This window comes from Phaeoacremonium minimum (assembly GCF_000392275.1).
Source record: "Phaeoacremonium minimum UCRPA7 unplaced genomic scaffold PA7_03_scaffold_212, whole genome shotgun sequence".
Taxonomy (NCBI): Eukaryota; Fungi; Ascomycota; class Sordariomycetes; order Togniniales; family Togniniaceae; genus Phaeoacremonium; species Phaeoacremonium minimum.
Window position 1 is genome coordinate 394,497 of NW_006921118.1, and position 26,809 is coordinate 421,305.

Consider the following 26,809-nt stretch of genomic DNA (forward strand, 5'->3'; position numbering starts at 1 on the left):
TGTCAGGGTCTCCCGTCACTTGGCTTCTCTCTGACAAATTTTTGGATACCCTGACGTGACTAACATGGAGGATTGGCTGGATGGTCAAGAATGATCTTCAAGAATCCTGGTTCCTCTGTATCTTAATCCTTTCAGAGTATCCCCTACGTATCGGTTATGGAGGACGTGTGGTTGGATATGGTGTAGAATTAGTAGTTCTTGGTATTATTACAAACTTGAAGAACCAGCATCGGCAAGAAAGATATTGCCATCCCCTAAACTCCAGCCAAAAGAGAAACGAACAGAGAGAAAAAAGTCAAAATTTCTCCAGCCATGCTTTCATGCAACGTCCCGGGATTCGTTCGCCTATCAGATGTCCAATTTTTCCCCAGTTCCTCCCTCTCAGAACTCGACTCATCACGCTGTCCCATGCGATGCGCCTACATTACCAGGCTCTTGACCTCAGGCAATTCGAGCAAACATGTCGATCAGCTCAGTCGTCGTCGAAGATCTGGTACGTGTTCTGTAGGATTGTGTCCACGACACGCACCTGCCAGCCGGCGTCCGCGATGTTAGCTTGGGCGCTGGTGCCCAGCAGCGTCGGGCCAAACACGATAGCCAGGTTCTGGCTGTTCATCCTGCTAGACGCTGAGTTCTCCATCACGCGGTGGAGGTGCAATGTGAGAGCACGCAGGGTGGCATAGTTGGGATCAGGTAGGGCATTGATAATGGCATGAAGCGAGTCTCGCCGCACAATATCGTCGTCATTTCCTATCGCATGTTAGAGAAGAGAGCCTAAGACACGGGATAAAAACGCCAAGGAGACTTACTAGCTGCTTCAATGAAGCCGGAGTAGTGCTCTTTTGTCAGCAGAGGGTCGGGTAAGTCTCTGAAGAATTGCTTCAGAAGCCCGGCTACGCTGTTTACGTCGTGGAAGAAATTTTCAGGGTTTCGGAAGTCCAGATTGGGCGAGCTGGAATCTGTTCACGAAAATCAGCACACCAATTCAATACTCTTGCTCCGAACAGCGGCTCTCACCTGTGTCGAACATGGCCTTCAACCTATTCACATGAGGCACAGATCCTGACAGCCTGTAGATTCCCTCCACGGTCAGACCGAACAAGTCAACCGCCTGGATGCACTGATAAACAACCATCGGCACCGCCAGTCCATCTCTCTCATACAGCTTCTGGAGCGAAACACCAAAGACGGGCCGTGATGGTACAATCTGCGGAGGCGATTGACCTCGAGATTGAGCCATGCCAAACGACCCCTGCTGGCTCGGCGGATTTTGCGCAAGTGGACCCCCTCCCAGAGAGTGCTGCTTCTGGTGCGCGGGTTGCTGCTGGGGCGGCGCATTTTGGAACGACAGCGCCCCCAATTGAGGCGGTCCTTGTTGCTGCTGCGGCTGTTGCTGCTGCGAGCTCATTGAACCGCCCATGTTGCCGTTGTTGAACTTGGAATTTGGTACGGCGATCTGACCCGAATTCCGAGGAGCGAATTGTTGCTGTTGTTGGGCGGGCTGCTGTTGTGCCTGAGGTGCGGGCAAGCCCTGCTGCTGCTGCTGCTGGTCGTAGAAGGCGCTGCTGTGACTGAAGCTGCGTTCATGCTGGAAGCTGCCCCTGGAAGACGGCCGTTGGGCGGCGGGCATTACTGGGACGGGGCCTGGAGGAGCCCCGGAGCCAGGGAATCCTTGACCGCCACTCGGCGGTGGCTGCTGCTGGCCGAATTGCTGGTGGCCAACAGGCGACGTGGGCAGGGACGATTGTGGACGCATCTGGGGCTGCCCCACGGGCTGGCCCATCGGCTGGCCCATCGGTTGGCCCACGGTCTGCATTGGCTGGCCTTGTGGCTGCATCTGATGCATTTGTGCCCCTGACATGCTTGGCCCGGGGGCGTTCAAGACCTAAGGTACTGCACGTTAGTCTTCAAGCCAAGATGCAGCGATGCCGAAAATTCTGAAGGAAAGCGAGAAAACCGGGAGAAAGACATACAGGATGACGCTCGTATCGGGGCTCACCCGAGCGTGGCGGCACCTTGCTGTGGTTAGCGCTGAGGAAATCGTTCAGGTCGCTCTCGCTATTGATAGCTAGCACGATCTCCCGCAGGCTGCGTGCATCGGACTGGCCCTGCTGCTGTCCTTTCTGCGCCTTGAGCGGAGAAATGCTCAGGCCATTACTCAAAAGCAGCTTCTCGTTGAATGACGCTACACAGTTCACGCGTGTCAGCCACAGTCCACAGTTACGGGGGGACCAGGCAGAGCCTCAACGGAATGCAACTCACCAAACTTCTGCACCTGCAGCACCAATCCTGAATCGCACTCCTTGATGATATCTTGCAGTGCCTTGATAGCCTCGGGTCGTGTCCTCGCCACAAGCTCTCCACGTTCTGCCTGCAATGTCTGGACCTTGTTCTGGTAATCCTGATCGGCAGCCTGGACTTTGCGTAGCAGATCCTCCTCGTGTTGCGCAGCCGACTTAGGGCCCTTGAATCCGAACACCTTCCCCTTCTGTCCGCTGGTGTCCCCAGTCCTGGCTCGATCGTACTCCTCCGCCAGAGAGTAGTATTTCGACTGTGACTTCCTCATGGCATTCTCAAAGTCTGCTACGCGCTGCTCGGCTGCCAGGCCGTTCTGTTTCCAGCCCTTCCTGTTCTTCTCTGCGATGGCTGCGAGCTCGAGCAAGTCTTCGTGCATCTGGTGTAGTGACATGGCGAACTGCATGCCATTCTCGGCCATTCTCTCGTGGATGGCCATCATGTCGTCATAAGCTACACCAAAGGAGCCGCCCAGGTGGTCGGGCCGGCGCATGCTGTCCGTGGTCATCTTTGACAGCTTCTTGAGGCCATTGGCGTGCTCGTCCTCCAGAACCGATCTCTTCTTCAAGAACAATGCAAACTCCTATTGTTGCTGTTAGTCGAAGTCGAAGCGAGACTGTGGCTCGCGGGTTGCCCCTTTGAGAGGGGAGTCGAGCATTATCGTGCGTACCTTGGCCGAAGCTATGCTTTGCTTGAGTCTGTTGAGCATCGTAGCAACACCGATCTAACAACCCGTCAGCTTCCATTGCGCCCATCTCTAATTCTTTGTATATCTCAAACTCTGTACCTCTGAAGATAGCACCTCCTGCACTTGCTTAGAGACATCGGATGGCTGCGTGTTCGGAGGGCCAGCCGTTGGGCTGCCGATGGGGCCGGTCCCGTTTGTAGGAGCTCCATTCTCGCTGGTAGGCGGTGGTCCGCCGAGAGACATGCTGCCGGTGCGCTCGCGCTGCTGGTGTGTTGGAGGCAGGTAGTCGGAGGATGCGTTGTAATCGGCCATCGTCATGGTGGTAGTGGTGATGATGATGGGGTCTGGGAGGTGGTGGGCTTAACTATCGTGGCTCGTTCGGTTCGTGGTGGCCCGCCAGCGTCCGGTGAATCGTCAATTCGCGTCGCACGGGCAATGGATGACGGATGGACGGGACGCCCTGGCTGTCTGTCTGTCTAATTGTCTGTGTTCCTCACCGAAAGCCGGCAAAGCTTGGGCTGGACAGCGAGCAAGGCAGGGGTTGAAACGTGCAAAGATTATGCGCTGTGCTATGCTATGCGGAGAGTAGAAGTGTGTCGCGCGGCGCGCAGGCCCAAGGATGCCCGGTCTTTCGTCTGATCACCCACGTCTAGAAAATGGAAGGACTCCGAGACGCCCGTCAAGATGCGCGATGTGCGATGTGCGATGTATGTGCGTGCGCAGTGTTGTTCGCGATCCGTCTGAAGTTTTCGCATGCACCTGAGCAAACGGACACGCGCGCAAAAAGAAGTCGAAGGTGAAGAGGGAGAAGATGATGATGGTGGTGGTGGTGGTGGTGGCAGGGCTGACGACGGGCCCAATTGCAATTGTGGCTCAGCTGTTGATCCTCGGGCGCGGATGACGAGGTTCCCTCTCTCCCTCTCTATTACTAGGTAACGTTATTACTAGTATCACTATGGATGGATTGCGTCGCGCCGCTCGGAATTTGCACTTGCACTAGCATTTGCACTGGCGCTGATGAGTGACTTACTGCCACAACGACCGTTGCAGTGCTAAAGACTTGACAGATTAACCCATGGTAGTGGGTGGGTTTTCCCAAAAATGGAGTGAGAATGCGCAGGAGGATGGAGCCCATCTTAGACTCCACCTGTTGTTACTAAAGAAATAAACATGCTAAAGTCGCTGAGTGCCTACCGTGTACCGTACGCAATGGTCAGTTAGAATTCCAAGATTAACAGCAACTAGACTAGGGCCAGCCAATTGGACTAATGAACTCAAGCTGAAGTTGCTCTCTTCTCAATTAACGGCTGATATCTCTAACGTTATACCGCCTCTCAGTCTTGTAGTCCAGAAAATACCAGGGATCATGGACAAGACCCTGGGCTGTCTCAGCCGTTGGACGGTGAAGTGTCTCTGCCTCCCGGGCTGCTGGAAAGCCACCCGAACACAAAGAATTCTACGCTGGCCTGGTCTTCAAGGGTCCCTGGGAAATCCAACAATGCCCCACCCCCAAACTCCCAACTCTAACTGACCCCAAGATGTGTCAAGTCAGAGACATGAAGCACCATCATGTCGCTGTCCCATGGCATCCCAAGGCCATGCTCCAGTCCCTACCATTATAAAGCCTCCTTTTCTTCCTCTCGCAGCATGTCGTTTCGGAAACCATGCTTATCTTCAGCAGTCTCACAACACCTAGGAAGCTGTTGCCCATACTCTTACTTATCACCATCCCATAATTACCACACCTCCAAGTTTGTCGTTTCAGAACCCTGAGAAGAGATCACGGAACGCCTCTCACCGTCTGTTTCTCCCCCCTGCATCCCATCGCGTCTGGCCAACGTTGCCTGGCTCTTCCACATTCGGCCCCCCAGCCGAGGGAAGCAGCTGACTTGGGATGATCTGACGGGGATCGTGGTGATCCTGTATCAGGCTCAAAGCCCCTTGCCGCAGCTTTTGTGCAGCGCGTCGGGTTCCCTGGTTCACGTCTGCACAGAAGCATCGCATCGCATCGGCCACTTAAGCTTATGAAGGTCGATCCTGGCTATCGTCACAGCCGAGCGGGCCAGACACTATATTTATACACTCGTGACGACTCAAACGCGGCTGGATGTTTGGGAAATCTAATTGCGCTGGATCGTCGTGCATCGTGCTATTGCTCTCAGCCGTTGTCGTACATGAATCCTGTATAACTGTTGACGTCAAATGAATCCTGTGGGGGCCATTATAAGTCTTGCAGATGAGCCGTCATAGGCTCTCTTGCAATTCAACGTACGCGAGACATAAGCACCGTAATTCCACTTGCGACTCCTTCCAAAAAAAACTAAGGAGAGACTAATTATCTTTCTACCTCACATCGAATATCCGAAATCAGCAGAGTCCAGTTGCAAAGTAGGCCATCCAAAAGCTCCCAAAGTCCACATAAAATCACTTTTCCTTGCTCCGTCCACGCCAATTATCGCATATCAAATGATTGCCGTAGCCTCAAATTCGAGTCTTGCATTGTGTGTGTCTCAGTCATGAAGCCGCTTGGGGCGTAGGATCCTTCCGGTAGAGGTAGATATTCAAGACGTCCTTGACAAGGCCCACCCAGCCCCTTATCCTGTGGACTGCGTTCACCAGCTTCGTGTACCGGTAGACAAATATGTCGACGCTGTCGTAGTCGTGGGCGTAGGCTTCCCAAACGGCCTGCTGCCTCTTCTCGGCCCCGGATGGGACGACTTCCGGCTGTCCGTCCTCGCCATCCACCAGGTCCAGCTTCGGCCCTACCACAAGCGATCTGCCCACGATGCCCTCGTCGGCCATCAGCCGCGTGCTCGCGTCCACCACATCCTCCACCTTCGTTGAGCCCCCGCCCGCGAGCATCATCAGGCCCCGGTTCGGTATGAAGTCTGTTCCCACGTAGAACGGACAGACCATGTTGATGCGCACGCCCTGCCGCCAGACGGTGCCGCGCAGCGAGCGGAAGAGGCCCACGAGGGCGTGCTTTGTCGCCGCGTAGAGAGGTTGGCCCGGCAAGGCCGCGATGCCAGCCACGGAGCTGATGAGCAGCAGATGGCGGTCCCGGGGCCGCTCGGCGCGCGTTGGCGGCTCCGTCGCCAGCCCGCCGTGCTGTTTTCCAGCGCCGTTCTTCTGCAGCCAGAACAGGGCTAGGTGCACTGTGTAGAGGACGCCTGTGAGGTTGACGTCCATGACCTTCAGGTTTGGCGGCGGAGGGCTCGCGTCCGTGGCAAGGTCCTCAGTCGGATTCTCGAAGCCCATGCCAGATGCCGCGTTCTGCACCTCCCTGATGCCGGCGTTGGCAACCACGGCATCGATGCCACCGGTTCCGCTGAGCCTCACGGCCGCCTGAAAGAACGCCACTTGACTTTTCCAATCTGTTACATCGCAGTGATGGTAGTGGTGATTCTCTGACCCCGTGCTTGAGCGGAGTTCCGCGACCAGCTCCTCACCCCCTTTGTCGTTGATGTCCCCCAATATGAGATAGGCGCCGTGTTTTGCCCAATGCCTTGCGAACGCTGCTCCGAATCCCGAGGCGCCTCCCGTGATTACAATTGTCTTGCCGGCGACACCATCTGCCTCGTACGGTGCTGTTGCATCAACCGGGCCGGACTGTCTTATCGTCTCAACCAGACGGAAGATGTCTTCAGTCCCTGTAGGGGCCATGGTTGAGGTACCTTATACGGAGCAGCGGATGGAACCTGTAAAAGAGCAAATTCTTGTGATAAGAGAACTGAGGTCTTTTCAATCTTCTTTTTCAAGGAGAATATGGTGCAAATATCTTCAGCCTTGCTGCATCGTGCCGTTGATTGCCTCCGGACCATGAAACTGTTGAGAAGAGCCCACAAAAATGTCCCGAGTCGGTGGTTGGCACGCCGAAAATGGCGGCCCATGGCCACCGGGTTGGCTCGGACCTACCCGCTCAAGCCGCTGTAAGGGTAGGTAACGCCAGTGGGTCAGGTACATACTCCTCCGCCCATGCAATACATGTAAGTTTAGCAAGGGTAGCATCACCTCTTCAACGAAGGATTACTGCCTCTACTGAAGAAGTTGGTGAGGCCATAGAAATAAAGAGAGTCTTCGAGATATTAATAAGTACCATGAGAACATTTATCATACTGGCGGAAAGGTAAGGGAGATAGTTCTGCACACTCGGGGGCACGCAATAAGTGATGGTCTTCTACAGCGACTTGATTGAAGCGAGGCTGTGCGCTGAACCTAGCCGAGTGCCTGATGCGGCGGCACAGCCCAATGAATGCTTGCGGGAAAAGATTGGACAGTGAATTTCTCCCCTAGGCTCCAATCCACGATGCAGAATCTGGAAACCAAAAAGCTTCACCGCGAAGCAAGTGAGTTCACAACACAGGAAATTCGTGACGATAGAAGGGGCGCAATAGTTATGTCAAGGTAGCTGTGCAGGTGGCGATGGATCCCGTCAGTGCGATTGGACTCGCGTCAAGCATTCTGACATTCGTCGAGTTCTCGTCGAAGCTGGTCAAAGGCATCTACGAGGTGGCAGGCTCAGCAAATGGCGTCACCGAGGAGAATGCGCATATTGGCGTGGTGATGCAAGACCTCGAGGATGTTACGGATGCCATAGAGGTTGACTTCAAAGGGTCTTCAAAGCAAGAGAAGGACCTGATTAAGCTCGCGAGCAAGTGCGCCGTCTTGTCTCGAGACTTACAGAAGACGTTGAAGTCAGTCAAAGTGCAGCGGGGTAATGTCCGGTGGCAAACTATCAAGGCAGCATGGAAGACTCTGACGAAGAAGGACAAAATTGAGAACATGGAAAAGACAATAAGTCAATATCGCGACGAGCTCATGCTGCGGCTTCAAATGCTTCTGATGTGAGCAAATCCGGGCGCTGCAAGTAGGTTAGAGTTGAAGAGCTGACCTTGAGACAGTGAGCAGAACTCGCCGCTCAAGGCTCACCTTGACAAGATCACCAAAGACGGCGAGATACTCAAGAATGCAACTTCGAAGAAGCTCGAAGCAACAAGGAAGAAACTCGGCGAAGTTCTGACCGAGTTAAAAACTCAAAGCATTGACACAGAACAATCTCAAACAGAACAAGCAAATAAGCTGGCAGAGATTCGTGACGAGTTGAAGAGTCTGAAAACCATGTCAAAGCTGGTCGTCTCCGAGAACAGCGTACTTGAGCGACTGTATTTCGCCGACCTATACGCTCGCGAAGACGCAATTGTCCACCCAAGTGGTCACACCTTTCATTGGATCGTTAGACAAACATGGAACAATTCCTCCATGAAGACAAACAGCAGCAATAATGCGACTAGCCAGGATAAAGTTTCTGACGGACCAAGAAGAAGCGACACAGGAAGTAACGAAGCGGAGTTAAATGAAAGCGAGACTGGGACTAACGAAGATCTCAAGTACAATTCTAGGGTCGCGCGTCAAAGCAATGCAGGGAGCCCGGTACAGATCAAAGAAATGGACCTTCCCCCCAGTATTACGATGCCCGAAACATTACCAAGGAAAGGAAAAGCCCCAAATGAGAGTTTTGCCCAGACCGCGGCCGGAGCAAAACCTGAGACCACAGTGGTTGAGCATAAGGTGGTCAACAATGCTGAAGATGATGTTGATAACATCCTTCCCAAACTATTCGCTCCTGTTAATACCGGCGTGTCTGTGGGCTCTGTTTCCAAGTCACTCTCGTCACCTCAGTCCGAAAGAGAAATTCCCCGGGAGGCCATCCGGCGCAAGCTGCTGTCTCAAGAGCTGCTGAAGTTTTTACGAGAGGACAATGGTACATTCTTTATTACTGGAAAAGCTGGTTCTGGAAAATCAACGTTAATGAGTGAGTTCATTTGGCTTGCTCAACCACTACAACAGTTTCAATATGCAGAGTATATCCTCTGACTAAATCTCTAACAGAATTCCTTGGATCTCAAAACAACACGGCCGTGACCGGTGCTCTGCAACAGTGGGCTGAAGGTCACAAGCTGGTGGTTGTCTCTCTGTACTTTTGGAGTGCTGGTTCTCGGCTACAACGAAATCTAGAAGGGTTTTATCGAGCTCTCCTCTCTCAAATCTTAGGTCAATGCCCAGAGCTAACAGAACGACTGTTTGGATTGACAAGTTGGCCTATCGGGCCACCTGGTACTTTTTCATCATCATTGGCAAATCAACCCTTCAGGTTTTCTGAACTGAAAAGCGCCATGCAAGCCATAGTCACGACACAATGCCTGCCTGAGTATCGTATGTGTTTCTTTATTGACGGCCTCGATGAATACGAAGGCGACGCTATCGACCACCTGTATCTCGCAAGAGACTTGCAACAGTGGTCTCAGCAACCCAATGTCAAAATACTTTGCAGTGCGAGACCTCACACCGAGTTCCTTGACACTTTCAGGCAATCTGGCAAATCAATTCAGATTCAGGACTACACAAAGGGAGATATTTACGAGCACACGCGCCAATTCTTGGAAAATGAACAAAAATTGAGATCGGGTCCCATACAGATCTCAGGCAATGAGCTCAAGGACCTGGCTTGGAGAATTGTTCACCTTTCGGAGGGTGTCTTCCTCTGGGCGATCTTGGTCGCTCGATCCCTTGGCACTAAGGTTGGTGTCTACAGGAAAGGCCAGTTTGCCAGGCTTCTTGAGCAGACTCCTCGACGACTTTATGACCTTTATGATGGCATGCTAATGCGAGCTGATAAGGCAGAGCGGCAACGAGGGGATAAGATGCTGGCTCTAGCCCTTCAAAATCCATATAGTGAGCCGCTCAATGCAGTTGTCTACTCCTGGATAGATGAAATTGATGATGCGACGTTTCCTAGCTCCATGAAGACGCAAAGCATGAGCGATAAGGAGGTACAAGCTCGTCTAGACCTGGTGAGACGAGAACTTAGTGACTTAACTGCTGGACTTCTTGAAATGAGAATAAGCTCTCAGATATTCTTGCATGGAACTCCAAATATCAAGAGGGCAAATTATCTTTTCTACAGGTACTGCGTGGAGCCCTTTCACCGCACGGTCAAAGACTTTCTACTTGAAGTCTGGTTTGCAGAGAAGACACATGCGGCCAACTTAAAGCTCATCACACCAGACACCTACTTCAAGCTCATGTTGGCCGAGTGGAAATGCACGGCGTCCATGTTATACTGGCACACAGGCCAGGATTTCAACAACACTCCGTCATTTTACATATTTCTCACAGTATTATCCGGGTGTTTTCTTGGTTAGTAGCTCAGAATCGCCATCGCCCTGATCACATATCTAGAAAAGGAGTACAAGTCAGCGACGAGACTCTTGAAGGCGTGATTCCTGTCATACAATGCTATCAACAACTCCTTGATTCCAATGGACAGGGTGAGTTCTCTGCATTACCAACCGCAGGGCATAGCAGTGTGAACGAGACTCATTACCGCCAACGCGACTTCACTGCTCGATACTCTCTTATTCACCTGGCATGTCACGAAGAGCACCCCGACTATGTAATTCGCCGTGTCGATGCTTGTAAACATGTCGCGGAGCTCGATACACCTAGCAAGAGCTTACTGCTCACGGCTTTCTATGAGAGTCAAAGTACCGCAGCTTACAAAATCATTGCTAAAGGGGGCAGTCTCAATACTAAGATTGAGGTCAAGCTGTACCAAGCTGGTGAGGACCAGAGCTTCATAAAGCACCGCCAAGTGAGCGATATTGTTTCTATATGGGTTGTTGCAGCAAGACTACTCGCCCTTCGAATTTCCGACCTGTTCTACCCTACCAGTTACGTTGGCTGGGTCCGACCAGTGGAGAACATGGCCGCTATCCTCGCGGAGGCCCTGCGTCACGGAGACAAGGTCGAAACGAACATTGCCGTATTGATATATTTCGATGGTCAGGACAGATCTTCATATGCAATGCCCGCAGGACGACGGCGCATGACCGCGACGGTGGGTTCCCCAGAGCATCTCGCCTTGCTTAATGCATGGAAGAACTTGCAGTACATGAGTCTGGATCAGCTCTTTGATCTATGGGAAATTGCTGATGAGCAGATCCCACGCGAGAATGGTGCAAAGGATATCTGTTTTCTGAGGGAAAAGCTGGTGACATCGTCCCAAAACTATGGACTTACCGAAGTAGCCAAGCTTTGGAAGAAGATTCCGGCGTGGTTAGCAAATACAGGGAACGACTGCTTGCCAATCAACCTTGCAGAAGAGGCGAGGGAGAAGTATCCTCAGGCCGATATAACTCAGCTGCGCGAGAGGTCTTTCACAGTACATGGCGTGGTCTCCCGCACCGAGAAGCTCGTGGGGCCGTTTTGGGTAGCATTATCTTGAACACCTATAAGGTCTGCTCACAAACTGATCACCACCTGTACGCTCCCTCAAGGATTTTCCTTTCCGAGAGTCAAGACGAAAGGGTGGGTTGAAATACTCCTTCCCCAGGGTAAACATCAACTCCTCAAGAGCCACAGCACTAAATGATGAATGTCATGATGCTCATTACAGCCTCGAATATCTTATTATAAGTATAGCTATATAAGTTTCTATAAAGATGTGATACCTCTTGTTGAGGAGCTGATGATATACTTACTGGGCTAACATTATTACCCTGGCGGAGAAGTACTCAAGATGGGACTAATTCGCTCACAATCTGACACCAAGTTGTCATATCCATGGACAGTGTCTTTCATGTAGCCACTAGATCCAAGTCGAGCTTGGACCCCTGATTAAATTTATAGAACGACGCAAACAATCTCTGTCTCAGAGCTCATCATGTTAGCTCCTCGATAGACTGTATAAGTAAGAAAAGTTAGGCCTAAGCAACACCACTCCCAGGACTAGCCTCAGGGCTGGAGAACCTCCGAAGAAAGTTTACGGCTGTCCAACATGGTTGAACGGAATACGTCTCGGTGACTCTAGGACATGATTTAAGTTCGGGGTCCAGTGAATTAATCAGAAACTCCTGTGTGAATTCATTGGCTACTAGTAAATGCTAGAGACCGCCATGCGTAGATGCAATGTGAAGAGCTAGATAATAAAATGTGTGACTGGTGCCGGCATCTGAATCGTCAAAGCAGTCGCCGGCTTTTGGAACCCCGAAGACCGTCGACTCTCATCAGCCCTACGACGACGATGATGGCAATTCCCGACGGCGGGCTCTCTAAGCGGTCTGATCTCGGGACGCCAAAGAACGGCGCCAATGAATAGAAAATCCCTGACAGTGACGGCAGCTCCGATGGCGGGGGATGGTGGGGGGCTACACACAGCAAACATGCCACCTTAATTGGGGAATTTTTTTCCATATCGACAATTCCAAGCTCGGCGCTGCTAGTGACTCACAGACATATCAATTGCACCTCGCGCCTCGAGAATCCGACTCTTCTCGTTCCTTTTTTCTTGGGCTCGAGCTACTCTATCAATTGATTTCCTACTGAACCTCCAACATGGCGACAAGAGAGTACAAGTGCGGTTCGTCAAAACCCTTCCTCATCCTTCTCATGTGCCCCGCCACCCCACCATCAGCTTCGATATCAAGAGCATCTATAATTGACTTTCATGATAACAGGCGTCCTCGGTGCGACGGGCTCCGTTGGTCAACGCTTTATCCTGCTACTACAAGATCATCCCTTCCTAAAGCTCGTCGCTGTCGGTGCCTCTTCGCAATCGGCTGGCAAGAAGTACCGCGATGCCGTCAAGTGGAAGCAGTCAAAGCCCATGGGGCCGGTGGGAGATCTGGTGGTCAAGACATGCGTATCAGGGGAATTTAAAGATTGCGATATTGTCTTCAGTGGACTGGATGCCAGCATAGCTGGTGAAGTAGGTGCGTGATGCCATTGGGACTGTCTCCATCCTATATCGCCCATTCCCTCACCTCTATCGTGGCCCCCATCCGCCAATTTACATGCACACATCATCGGCCAGACAGGCTTTATTGCTGACCAAATCTGTCATGCAGAAATGGACTTCCTCAAGGCCGATATTGCCGTCTTCTCCAACGCAAAGAACTACCGTCGCGACCCGATCGTGCCCTTGGTCGTGCCCACCGTCAACCTCAACCACCTGGCCATGATCCCACACCAGCGCAAGCATCACCAGCTGCAGAAGGGTTTCCTCGTCTGCAATAGCAACTGCGCCGTCATCGGGCTCGTCATCCCCTTCGCCGCGATGCAGCGCGTCTTCGGCGCCATCGACACCGTCTCCGTCGTCACTATGCAGGCCGTGTCCGGCGGTGGCTTTTCTGGCGTCAGCAGCATGGACATCATCGACAACGTCGTCCCCTTCATATCCGGCGAGGAGGACAAGCTCGAGACGGAGGCGCAGAAGATCCTGGGCGGCATCAACGCCGAGGCCACCGCCTTCGAGGAGCTCAAGAGCATGCGCGTCAGCGCCGCCTGCAACCGCGTGCCCGTCCTCGACGGCCACACGGCCTGCGTGTCGCTGCGCTTCGCCAAGCGGCCGCCCCCCAGCGCCGAGCAGGTCAAGGAGGCGATGAGGAACTACGTCAGCGACGTGGAAAAGCTGGGCTGTCCGTCGGCGCCGCAGCCCAGCATCCTAGTGTTCGACGAGCCGGACAGGCCGCAGCCTAGGCTGGACAGGGAGCTGTCGAGGGGATACACGGTGAGCGTGGGCCGGGTGAGAGAGGACGAGAGCGGAATCTTTGACATCAAGTTCGTGGCTCTGAGCCATAACAGTAAGTCTCATTTCTACAATTGATCCGATCATAATGAAATGGATGCTAACCTATGTTTCAGCCGTGATTGGAGCTGCTGGCTCCTCGATATTGAACGCCGAAGCGGCCGTTCTACAGAAGTTCATCTAAAATATTGGGATTACAGGGTCTAGACATGACTGGCTTCGATGATGAGAATTATTTGCACATACGTCCGCATAGCAATCGTAGATAAGGTGAACAAAAGCTGTTTTTGCCATTATCTCCTTACACCACCAAAGGTCCGGCAAGTGTTTCAAGCCACAGGTCTACCATGTCTGCGTTACATACCAGGCATTGACAGTCCCATGACGCAAAATATGATCATCGAGACGATGACTGAGATGTGATAGTAGAGCTGATTACGACACTGCGTCATGGTCGACGTTGTGACTCCCCCCCAGCAGAGCCGCAAACATGTGACCAAGAACTGATGCACGCAAGCTATCTCAGGGTTGATGAGCGGGAAGCACCAGGGTCGGGCAAAGTCAAGGCGCAGAACCACACACACACTGTAGAACACCCAGCAAATCGACCCATCAAGCAGCCAACGAAGAGCGATTCGCAACAACAAACACCATAATTGGCAGTCTGCCCCGAGGTGGGCAAGCGAAGCAACGGTCAGCGAGTCCGAGTCGTCAAGGGGACCACCCAGACTGTGCGCTAGGTCCGTGATCTGCAGAAGCTTGTTCTGCGGGGGAGCGATGCGATTACAATTGACCGCTCCTCTGCAAGGCGCAGGCGTTACGGGCCTGAGCAGATGCACTCACAAACTTTCACTGCATCTGCATAGCAGGAGCACACGAGAGGGCTTGGGAGTCGGAATCGTCGGTGGCGCCAGATGCTGGCGAGGTGTACAGCGACATATGACGGTGAAGCCGTTTAGGTTACCTTAGTAGAGGTGTGAGTGATCTCGATTCTGTTGGGTCGCCCGTAAGGCTGGTAATGCATGGTCCGTGCTGCCATCTGGGGACTTCCTAGATAAAATGTAATATGTGACGAGAAATCAGCAAAAAGTGGTTCTGGTGGTGTGGCATTGCTCCAGACTTTTGTCAAGGATGTTTCCAGTGATACAATTTGATGGACGGCATGCAGGTAGTGAATTCCCGGACACCACACAATGCAAGGCTTGTGTGCTTGGGTGGAGTTTCTCTACCAACGCTTATCCTGCTCCGGAACACTTGGAGGCGGAGCAAAGCCGACAAATCCCAAGTAAAGGGTTTAGCAGTTTTGCTTTTGAAGCGAATCCCAAGCTGGAGGCGCGGCCTAGCCCATCAGGACAGGAACAAGTCACCAGCAGATTTGGCACCTGAAAAGCAATTGGAGTCTCATAATGCCGTCTGCATTCGGCAATCATGGCGGCTGTCAGGAGAGCGATCCAAGTCGAGTCGGTAGTGCACGGTAGCCCGCAGTGTATGTTAGGGTTGGGTCTTGTGTTTGATGACCAAACGCAGATCGTCAAGGAGATGCTGCCGAAGCCCCATAAATAGATTTCCTTTTGGCGACAGCTGCAGGGAATCCACGACATCTTCCCGTGTCAATTGTCTGGAAAGTTGGCCAGATACGACACCATGGTTAGTCCCCAATCACTATAGATTCTGAGGGGCAAAAAGCAATATCTGCAGTCTTGTGACGCGCCCGTCGGGGTGGAGACTTTGCACGTCTGGTCTTGGAACCAAAAGCTGAGGTCGAAGAGGGGTAAACGAATCCTCGGCTTCCACAACCAAAGGAGGCTCTTCAAGATTGATGATGCAGGTTCCGATTGGAGACCCACAAGCTCAGTAAGCAATGGACTAAAGTTTGAAGGCGTCTTGTGTAAATAGACCGTATGGGACACTTCGAGAGTGACTGTGGTTTGAGCATGTAAATCCAACCGTATAATCGATGAGATCTGAAGAGACGAGACCGATCTCAGCTTTGATTGAGGCTGAAAAGGACCTGGATATGGCCCGATACTGGCGGCTTGTCTTGGCATGAATGTTTCCTAACGTTTGCTTCGAGATTTCTTGAGGCGAGAGTTGCAGCGGCAGGATTTAAGGGCACTTTGAGCCATCCAGGTTTTAACAATCGAAATTGCGCCCGTACTCATGTATCTCGCGCGAGCGAGAAGACGGTTTCCGACGCTTTAGATTTCATGATATATCTTGAAGCTGGAACTCCGGCATTTGCCACGGGTGCCCGGCATCGTCATGCTCAATGCTATGGTTCGTGACATCGGTTAATGTGACGATGCTGACCATCTTTCAAGACGCTCTAGCCAACAGGCTGCTTTGCCGTAGAACACGCTCACCTGAAAATGATCTAGAGCTCACTCACAAGCTCAACATTCAAGGGCCATCCCTGGCCATATTGGTTCGGAAGTAAGTCGCGACTAGCCACAGCCACTGTTGGCACATTCTCCAAACTGCAGATGTAAGAATCTAGAGGTGACGCTCATCAAAGCGACACAGTGTCAATTTCCAGCGCGTCCTCGCATATATTCTGGCCAGCTATATCACCATGACAGTGGTACTTCTGTGTGGACCCCACACAATCACTATCTACGAATTGAGTTGTAAGGCCCCAAGCCAGAAAAGACATATTTCTGTGGGGCGATGAGGTTCGAAGCGCCGAAAACTTCCCAGACCGGTCTCGTGTGTTCTCGGAGGTCGCGATGGATAAGAGAGAAATTATGATTGAGGTGTTGGCGACAGCCATCTAAAAAGTAATTGCGAGGAGAGGCTGCAGTGGGAGCGCGTAGACCAGTACTGTACCGCGTAAAGTGGCGGACGGTTGAGACGGTAAGGTATGCCACCCACACGACCACGCACGCCCCTCCCCGCCGAGCCCGCCCACCCGCTGGATGTCTTAGCGGACCACCGTCTAGGCCCAGACAATAAAAAACCCTTGTCCGTTTCAGGGCGTCTGCATCCGGAAGTGACTGGACAGGGGGGTCATGGCAGTAGCGCCAGACACAGGTGGTAGGTGGTCAAGTGCGGTCCCGACGAATAAAATAATCCCCGCAGTGCACCCTCCATCTGTTCTTTCGTTGCCGACTTGAACCTTGACCTTGTCGGGATTGGACTGGTTTCCTGGTGGAGAGGTGGTGGAAGATTGGACATTTGCAATCGAACAAATCAGACATCATCGTCTGGTCAAGAGATCACTTAGACAAAAATCCTGTCGTTGAGTGCTGCTCGTCTGATTGGAATGGCACTTGATGGGGTTGCTGCATAGGGCATGGTGCTGCCCGCATCATTCGCATAGCTCCAAGTGCACATGCTTTAGCTTGGAGTTACCAATGCGCTCTTCAAGCGGGGCCTGTGATCCTTCTTTGACACTTGTCAAGCTCTCAGGGGGTCTGTCCTCGTCGGATTCCAGTGTTTAGTGAGGGTACTGTACCAGATAGGTGATGTATGTTGGTTCTATTCAGACTCAAGAAGGGTGCTCGCGAGAGGAGGTGTATTGCAATTATCGAATGGCTTTCGAACAACCTAGACCGACAGGGAATCATCATGATCACCAAGTAAACCAATCTGTGTTCCATCTCCGTCTCGAAAAGAATATTGGTTGTGCATAACACCATCTTCAGCGGAACGGTCCATCAAACATGTGCACGGCAATTCGTCCCTTCTCCTGCAATCTTATCTTCGATGAGAAACATGTGTATATCAAAAGGAGATATACGTCGCACAGCCGCAAATTAGCGGATTCCTCATTGGTAGCGTGGTCAACTGGTTTTCGGAAGATGTACTTGAGGCTTCGGGGAAGTTCGACGGTTGTCTTGGGCTTTTGTGCTACCTAGATTTTCGCATGGAGTCTAGGAAGTGCCAACACACTTGGGGGCTGTCTCGGAGACTTTGTACTTTGCTAAGAATGTGCAAAACGGTGTTTATGAAACGGAAACGCTCAGCCATTGCACAGGGTGAGCCAGGCTTCGATTGGGGCGTAAGCCACGCAAGAGGCCCTAATGCTGGAAGGCGGGAGCCATTATCGCGTTCGTTCAACCTCGCGAAACTCATGGTCCGTAGTAGTACGAGTAGAATCCCTTACCCAAGCACTTTGTAAAAATAGCTGCATGCCCTAAACCCTTGTCTGTCTAGGGTTAGTTATAACCTCGTGCAACGGTGTCAGAATGCATTCTAGCCGTTATACCACGCGTATTCGATATGGAAAAGAGCCAAGAGATATTTGTGAAAGCCGTGGTGCCCCTCGATGTGGGGGGTTGACAAGGTGAGCAGGGGGGATTGGAGCAGCGAGCAGCCTCAGTCCAAGCCCTAGTACAAGCAGTTCGTTGAAGCGAAGACTCTCATCATTGTTCTGTCATAATGGGTGCTGGGAGCACATGAACCACATGCATGCAGTGACAACAACCCTCCTCGACAGCAGCCGCAACGGATGATCGTCCAGCCCTGTTGTGCGCCGAGACACCGCAGCCTAGGGCTCTCGTAGCATGTTCCACCATATAACTTATTCGCCTGACGCTAAGTGGGTGACAGGGTTCGAGAAGCTGGGGGTCTTGCAGAGCATAGATCTCATTCTCAAGATGCTTCGCCGCTGCGAAGAAGGTAAGTTTGATATGTTAGCGAATGTGTCCCGGACTTGAAGCACGGCTGAACTGTGAGGTTGTAACAGGCAAGGCGGAGCCGGCGTCAAGGTAGGTAGCGTTTGAGAGTTAGGCGAAGTCGACAAAGTCCAATAACGGCCACCTCCCCATCATTCTCCTCCACCCCTAACAGACTGCGATAGCAGAAAGGCGCCGACTACCTGCTTCTTTGATATCCAGTGAGGTATACGAATCATATCCGGTGAGGTATAGTCAGGCTGAAGTGACACAATCCAAACATCCATCCATCGTCATCGGGAGATGCTCCTGAAAGGGCATCCATTTTTGGTTGGGAATGGAGGAAAGTGCGAGGGTGCATCAAGCTACAGGTAACTTGCCGCACCTTCTTGATTTGTTCCATGGTGAGAATTGGTACCCAGCAGCGTCATTGCACCTTGTTACCCTTGAGATGCCTCACGGCTCTGGCAAGAACCCATCTACGGTACTTTGATATTCACCAAGAGAGGGAAAGCAGCAGGACACGTCGTTCTATCTACTTAGGTAGGCATCCTCTTATCTGCCGGCACCAAAAGGCAGTACCTACAGACATGTAGGCACACAGGCGTATCGAGGTAGCCCAATTCCATGCCCATGCCAGCGGGACTGCGTGTGGGTACATGGCTTGGGGATTCTGCCATCATCTCGATACACTCTCGCACCTCCGTGATCTCCATGCACTTGACAACATAACAATGATCACATGAGAATAGCCGGTCGATGCTGGCCATCCTTGAACCAGAACACTACTCGCGGATCCAGCAAGAACTTCAATTATGCACTTGCGGTTCACCAACGGGGAAGAAGCATGCATGCAGAAGACCGTTTCAAGAGGGGCAGCCAGTGTCCTCAATCGCGATCAACGTTGACGACACACCCACCTGCGAGCCCACGCTCCGTCGAGGAGATGCACAAGACGAGAGTGGATGATGCCAGAACATGGCGCCCGGGAAGTCCCTACTACACGTGTCGGCGTGCTGCGTAGTACGGCGAGTCTTTCGAGAGTGGTTGGCCTGACCACCCAGAAGCAAGTAAGAATGTACAAAGGCATGTCATGGGATGGCACTTACCGAGAGCCTTTGCTAGGGTTGGACGCTCGTTGTTTCGATGTGAGGAGCCCCCTGGCTTCATCTTTCACCGGTCTTCACATCCGTCTTCATCGAGTCCTCCTTGTTCTAATGGGTCCTGTATGCTTCCTCCACTAACCAAACAGTCGCTTTGTCTCGGCAAATTCTCCGTTTGGCCCCAACAGGCTTCACCCCCCTAGAAGCACAGCCCAGTCTTATCAATCGACCTCTTCAGCCTTTGCCGGGCCATCTTTGGCGCTTTATGCCGATTACTGCCGCAGGTCTCCTGTGGAAATGACTGTCCTCATTAGCCGAGGCCTTCTTATCTCGATGAACTCTAACAAACTTGTCCCCGGCCTGAATATCTCGAGGAGGCAGGACATCACACCCGATCAGCCAAGTTGCTGCTCGTTGCTCGTGCCTGCCCCACTTTGCCAATCTTCGAGGTATCGGTCCCGCACCTAACAAGTGTACTGCAGGGCTGGGATGCCTGTGAAGTGGTCCGTCCTGGGTTGGGGTCCAAACGCGAGAAGGCGCTAGCTGCAATGCAAACCTACACAGCAGGTCCTGGCACACGGGATGACAGAACAATCCATCGAACCATTTTGCCCTCTTGTACCTCCACGGTAGAGACATTTTGGTCGATATGAAACAATACGAATGACAGTTCGAGGTCCGGCCATCTGGCCCCTTTTGCAACTTGATAGAATGCCTGGCGAGCCTGGGAGGCACGACACTTGATTCAATCAATTTTGGGCTTTCCACTCTTCCCGCCTGGGCGGGTTAAGCATCTGCGTTTGCAGACGCCGTAACTTCCGGATGTTTCCCAGAGCACTCCCCGCGTGCTTGGGTCCGATCGACAGCGCGGCAACTTTGCAGGGAACAGACAATTGGTCTAGATTGCCTAGAGCAGGAGAATAATGGAAGCAGAGCCTACTCCCTTGCACCTCAACGCACCTCACCTTACTCTCTTCACTTCACTCCACCCCACCTCACCTTACCTCACCTTGCTCTATCAGACAAGATGGACCTATCCGTTTTCCTAACAAAGGATGATCCAAGCACGGACCGGTCTTGCTAGCGCCGAAGTTTCTTTTCTGTTCAAATCCGCGCCGCCAAACCGGGACGCGTTGTGTCATACCCGGGTGGGCTCTCATTGGCACGATAGCAGTACCACGAAGATAAGTAGCGCCAGGCCAGCAGCGCAGACGAGCCGGGGTTGAAGGCACATGGAACACTTGAGCCAGAAAGTCTGTCTGGACGACCCATGTATGCCATGGCACCCCTGCCGCTGTTCCTCTCCTCCTGTGCGTCTGCTCCATCAGGCGCGGTCTACTCTCCACTCCCCCCTTTCCTCCTCTGCACCAAACGGGTTACTGTACTGACCTATGGGGCACACAGCTGCCCCTCTATCACTGAAAGTCGTCATCCTCCTCTCCCAGGTGTACCAACAATTCTGGGTGTGATGCAGTATCAGGTAGTTTGATGGCCTGAGATACCTGCCGCCGCCGAAGATATCGCTCGCCATCCCACCAACAATTTTAGCTTAGCAGTGGCGTGCTGGCCCTGGCCCGTCTGTAATGTTAAGCCTCTCCCCGGCCCCTCATCTCTATCCATTATTACACACATGCCGACCTGTGATGCAAGAGAGGTGCATAGCTATCATTCATCGTGTGATGACCTGAGGCAACGGAGGCAGAATCGATGCCGCAATTTCTTCTTCTGGGGCCCTGGTCAGTGGTGTCCCACTGTGGCTCAATCCCTTCCGTTTCCACAATGTCCTCGGGCAGCAATGACATGATCCCAGCGCATTCCCGCGCCGCCAGGCCAAGTCCAAGAGACGAATACACCTTGCACCGCTCTGATGGATAGCCACACTCATAGCAGAATGGGAAATGCACCTAATAACTTTCGCACGTATGGATCTGTCCTTCGACCAAGTACGGCAAGATATTCTGGCGACTTATTCTGATCGAGATGTCGGGACCAATTCGACTCCTCGAGTGAAGTCGCTGTGTGTATTGTGCATGCATCAGAAAGGGCTGTGCCTTCTGGGATGCGCAGGTGTGTACCCATGCATATGTGTCTGCATGTACGTATTTGAGGGTATGTATGTACATGGCATACAGGGCACACCCTACATACTGTACGGTAGATTACATTGCAGACCGTGGCGTTGCTGGTACCTGTCATCCAGCATCAACCGGTGGCGGCACACCCAGACCCCAGCAAATCACCCTCGCATGGCCGAATCTTTACCATCCAACACATCTTCAACCGGTCTGTCGACTTTATCTGACCTTAGTCCACAAGATAGGAGAGGTAACTACTAAAAAAGAATTGCCCACTACGCTACCATGGTGAGGACGCAACCCCCTTTCTCTCCGTCTTGGGGGCATGTGTCCCTCTTTTTCCTTGCTGATACTGGACCGTGTCTTTCTGCCCTGCCTTGTCCGGCCCGCCGAGTTTTCCCTGTCAAGGAGGGCAGCCCACCATTCCCCGGCACTGGTACCACTAGCGTAGACACACAGCACCTCTTTTGATCTTAGCCGTACCCGACTTGTTAGTGACCCTTGATAGCGGCGGCGATACAATACTTGGATAAGCCAGGACGAGCACACACGCGACGGACGGGCGAACGAACGAACGAGCGAGCGAGCGAGCGAGGAGGGCGAAGTGAAAGAGAGAGTGATACCTTGGCTACGCTAATAAAGTATCGTTGCCCGCCTTCTTCCGTGGGTGTGTGTGTGTGAGTGTGAGTTGTGTGTTGCGGCAGCCAGCCAGCCAGCTTACTTACCCTCGCTTGACCCTATGCATCGTCCCAATCCCCATCCCCCAGCTCCATAAGTTACCGTGCGGGTCGTCTTCTTGACCTTGACCTTGGCCTGACCTTGATCTTGGGTACCGCATTGCATCGTTCTCCCACCGCAACGACGTATCTGGGCCATCTTTCATTTCAGTGTTAAGGTATCTACCGCCTTCTTAGTTCTTCCCGAACGTACCTGCCGTACGCAAAGAACCTACGCAGCCGGGACGCACCTACCTCCCGAGGCCACCCTCTTCCTCCTGCTGGTCCATCGATCGATCCGTCCACGCTCTTCCAGTTTTGTCGTGCCCGTACCGTACCGTACCACACCGTACATGTACCGTACCAGACTGTCCGTCCGTACAGCGCCATACTCTAGACCAGCACACCTACCTACCTTATACCTACTTCACAGTCCCCCCGCCCCGTACCTTCCTTACCTTACCTGACCTGATGGTTCCCATGCCCATATTGGTACCATACCTAATAAGCCAAAACCGGCTTCCCACCTGCGACGTAAGTGTGAAAGGAAAGAGCGCTCCTTCCTCCCTCCGTCGCAGCCCATTCAGATTTCATCAATCAATCAATCGATCAATCAGCCAGCACCCAAGCAGCCAACTCTTTCTCAGTCTCACTCACTCCCACCCGCAGGCACACACAGACACACACACAACACACACACCACCCACGGTCATCTAGACTTTCTTCCCCTTTCCCCCTTCCTTCCCCCCCATCCCACCTAAATTCTTCTCCAACCCCCCAACTTTTTTCCTTCCTCGAGGTTTAACTCTTCGAATTTTGAGTGGTGACTCGACTCGACCGACGGCTGCGCTGCCTGCCAATTACCGACCATTACTTACCTACCAACCGACCGGCTTAATTAACTTACCTCACCTCGCGTACTTAACGCTACTACCACCCGCCTGCCGTACCTGCCTCACATTTGCGACGCGCCAGCACGCCCTCATATCACCCCCAATCTGCATTCCATCCACCCGGCTGCCTTGTCGCGCCGGCACCAATACCCACCGTCATCACCTACCTTCTGCATCAGCACGTCCTCTGATTATTTTTGGGCGCGCGTCTTGGCCCAGCAGCTGATAAGCGAATCCCCGAGGCTTCTTCGCGATCTTCTAAACCTTCAACTCTCCACAATTTCAGCATCTGGGACCTGGACCTGATTCGATCTGCGCGATCGTCGCCTGTGTCGCCCGCCGCCCGCCAAACCCACAGTGCCGCTTCCTGCATGCATCGCGACCCATGAGCGGGGACCAGCATAGTCCAGGCGCATCCTCAGTCGCGCCGTCCACATCGTCGTCTTTCGCGACCTTGACCTCGAGTCGCACCAGTCCCTTCCCCCCCACGACCATCACGACGAAGAATGCGATGGCGACGTCCGCTTTCCTCCCGCAATCCCAGCCATTTCGGCCTTCTGTGACAGCACAGTCGTCCTACCCGCTGTCTCTCTCATCTGTGCATCCCTTTGATCGCGATGCGCCCAAGCCAGTAGGCACTCCGTTCGGACTCACCGGTGCCGCTACGTCGGCAATCCTCATTCGACGCCTGCCATTGAATACGTCTGAAGAATCTTTGCGATTGATGGTGGTCTTCTCCAAGGAATTGCTCGACGTCGAGGTGTTACCCATGGATCAGTCAGATGATATAGGCTTCCGATCAGCGATCCTCAGCTTCAAGTCTCCATCCGGTGCCCTCGAGGCGAAGAATATGTTGCATGGGAAATCCAACATCTCCAACGACGCCGACATGATTGTCGAGATTCTCGGCGGCAGCCCAGTGTCGGCAACCAGGAGGTATCCTGGTGAGACATCGATTCCAGCGACTTCCAGCACAGCGTCTTCAGCAGCCACATCTTCCGCCTCTTCAAGGCAGCAATCCCGCTTCAACGGCGGTTTCCAGAGCCTCGAGAAAGTTTCGCCCCCAATGGGCGGCATGTACGGAACGAGCGACATCGGTAATGCGGAGTCCAATGGCCATTATTCCAGTCTCTTCTCGCCCCAGTCTCCTATTGGAAATCACTTGACGGAGCGAACGCGCATTTCTGGCAAATCCCTTATCAAAAACGACGCCGCTGATGACGACGAGACTGGCGAGCTCCTCAAAGATCCCGTCGCCTATGCCGAAAATGGCGCGCTTGCAGCGCAGCGTCGCGCAACAGCGCCTCAGATCCCAATTTCACGGATGGCGTCTTTGTCTTTGAATACAAACACTGCGAATGGGCCCTCCTCCATGCCGCCATATGGCCATCCTGGCATGAGTTCACTGTCCGCTCACACGAGCACTATGTCGCCAACTGTTATGAACGGTTCTGGCCCATCGATGAACTACCAGATGGGTAATCAGCACTTTCAGCGACACAATTTTCCTCCTGTCAATCCCGCAGATCAGAATCCGCCGTGCAACACGCTTTACGTTGGCAACCTACCGATCGATACGTCTGAGGAAGAGTTGAAGGCTATGTTCTCCAAACAGCGAGGATATAAACGGCTCTGTTTTCGAACGAAACAAAACGGGCCCATGTGCTTCGTGGAATTTGAGGATGTCTCGTTTGCCACAAAGGCTCTCCATGAGCTCTACGGGCATCCGTTGCATAATAGTGTCAAAGGTGGCATCAGACTCAGTTTCTCCAAGAACCCTCTGGGTGTCAGATCGGGTCAACAGCCGGGGCAAGGCGCCACCGGGGCGATGTCAGGGATCAATGGAATCATGTCTGGGACGACAAACGGATTCTCAACAGCCAATGGGCCGCCCCCAGGTTTAGCCGCCCCTCCAGGACTGGGTATGGGCCGAGTGTCATACGGCGCATCTCCGTCCCCTGGAATGGGCAATGGAGCTGGTAGTCCATATACGCCATCGGGATTCTCCAGCACTTCCAACAGCCCCTGGAATAGCTATCACAGTGGCATGGCGGCTAGTGGTCCGGCGTCCATTCTGACGAGCGCATCATCAAGCTTCCCGCCGTACATGACAGGGAGGTAATGTGGCCGAACTAGGCTTCATTCATAGCGACTCCATTTTGTTGAGGTATGGCGTTCGTGATTTCAAAGACGCCGAATTTCCCGCAATTCAACGACAGCCAGAAGCGCCATCATTCAGACTCTGGCTCTGGATGATTGTCGTTGTCACAAGCTTGAGCATGACGTTTAGTGGATTTTCAAGGTTGATGATATTGGCTTACTTGTGCTCGCGTCATCATCATCGTATCTTTATTTGGTTATTTTGGCATTTTCGTGCTGCAACACTGGCGTGGGTTGATCTAGCGTTGAGTGATGAAGCGGTTTACTTTTTCTGGGAGGAATGATTCCCCTTTCGCGTTTTGCCCAACATTCGATTAGGACGGAGTTTACAGAGACTGGTAATCGCCCAAACATTGGCAAGGCATCTTCGGTGTTCCCTCTCCAAACACATTTGGAGCAATTGTTCTTCTCTTCTCGGACTCTTTTGATTTCATCATCTCGGCACGAATCATTGTGACAGGCAGGGGCGCGCAGGTGGTCGGTCGGGCATTGGCCATTGGCGTCGTCGATCATTCACTCATCATAGCGAAGGACGAGTATGCATGCCACGCATCTTGGATCCCTCGGAGTTACGGTTTATGCTTCGGTATTGATCCGCAGACGGGGACACTCTGGAAAGGGAAGAATACTCATCAGGCAGACCATTCGTGTATGGCATTACCACCTTGCAACAAAGCTCAGAAGAAAAGCAATCAAAAAGCGACCCAAAAAAAAAACCCCCAACATCGCACAGCGAGAGGAAGAGAAAATCGTATTGCTTTGGCTTGGCTTCACATGTAACGGATACATATTTGGCGTGGAGGGAAAAGACCGGATTGGAGGCACATAAAGGGAAGGAGCTATTGCAACAAAACGGGATTTTGGGGACCACATATTGACGGTCCCCTAGTTGATTTGATTCAGCATACGGGGCAGTCTGCACCCTCATATTGGATCTCGCATCGGCCGGCACAAGTCATCGTTGCTATTTGCAGAGGTACGCCTCCTCGCTATCCCACCAACACGTGGAGTTTGAAGAAGATTCGGGTCTCAGGAATCTTTTCTAGGGTGAAGGATAAGTTCATTCATCTGGTCATCCATGGCGGGATCTGTTTATTTTCGTCCCTCATTCTTTCCTTGGGTGCGACATCTAAGCATTTATATTTCCTCGCTTTCTATCATACTTTCTTACATGGGACGACTTTCCTTCTCGTAATCGTTACTAGATGGGCGGCGAGGACTGGCGTACTTGGGCTTAGCGATAGTTTTTTTGCTGGGCACAGTACAATATAACATTTTGCTATCCGTCGATCAACTATGCATCATTGTGCCAAGTTTAGGTGATTAAGAGTTGACTATATTCTCTATCCTCACAACGATGTGACAAGAGAAAATACTCGTATGAGATTATTTGGAAGAAGACACTACGAGGCTTGCCTCTCAACAGCCTCTGACATCTGCCACCCTGTTTTTTCCCTCGAGGCAACCATTAATTTACATATGTGCTTACTTTCTCTATTTGAAACTAAGCCTGGCAGGACTTGTATGCAACCCAAGCCAAGATAAGTTGAAGCAAGCCAACAATAAATGACAATAGCCCAGAGACAACGGATAAGAGAAGGCCAATGATGGCTACAGTTAACGCATTTCTTTCTGACGTATGCCTCTCAAACCAAGCCACCAAGGCGTTAGCGGGGGG

The 26,809-nt window shown here is 52.5% G+C and overlaps 4 protein-coding genes across 4 annotated transcripts; 2 read left to right on the plus strand and 2 right to left on the minus strand.

Annotated features, from left to right (window-relative positions):
* Positions 1 to 472: 472 nt before the first annotated feature.
* Positions 473 to 3,301, minus strand: UCRPA7_2883 (putative rho gtpase activator protein; the record flags this gene model as incomplete). Its single annotated transcript, XM_007915413.1, has 7 exons — positions 473 to 750; positions 810 to 959; positions 1,018 to 1,644; positions 2,000 to 2,185; positions 2,263 to 2,878; positions 2,966 to 3,019; positions 3,083 to 3,301. The coding sequence occupies 7 exons, from the start codon at positions 3,299 to 3,301 to the stop codon at positions 473 to 475; spliced, it is 2,130 nt and encodes a 709-aa protein (XP_007913604.1).
* A 2,196-nt stretch (positions 3,302 to 5,497) lies between these two features.
* UCRPA7_2884 (putative -dichloro- -cyclohexadiene- -diol dehydrogenase protein) lies at positions 5,498 to 6,646 on the minus strand (the record flags this gene model as incomplete). Its single annotated transcript, XM_007915438.1, has 1 exon — positions 5,498 to 6,646. One exon carries the CDS (start codon positions 6,644 to 6,646, stop codon positions 5,498 to 5,500), a length of 1,149 nt encoding a protein of 382 aa, XP_007913629.1.
* A 643-nt stretch (positions 6,647 to 7,289) lies between these two features.
* UCRPA7_2885 (hypothetical protein) lies at positions 7,290 to 8,265 on the plus strand (the record flags this gene model as incomplete). Its single annotated transcript, XM_007915386.1, has 4 exons — positions 7,290 to 7,329; positions 7,392 to 7,827; positions 7,885 to 8,192; positions 8,249 to 8,265. The coding sequence occupies 4 exons, from the start codon at positions 7,290 to 7,292 to the stop codon at positions 8,263 to 8,265; spliced, it is 801 nt and encodes a 266-aa protein (XP_007913577.1).
* Positions 8,266 to 12,376: 4,111 nt separating this feature from the next.
* Positions 12,377 to 13,752, plus strand: UCRPA7_2886 (putative aspartate-semialdehyde dehydrogenase protein; the record flags this gene model as incomplete). Its single annotated transcript, XM_007915401.1, has 4 exons — positions 12,377 to 12,401; positions 12,499 to 12,749; positions 12,855 to 13,623; positions 13,685 to 13,752. 4 exons carry the CDS (start codon positions 12,377 to 12,379, stop codon positions 13,750 to 13,752), a joined length of 1,113 nt encoding a protein of 370 aa, XP_007913592.1.
* Positions 13,753 to 26,809: the final 13,057 nt, after the last annotated feature.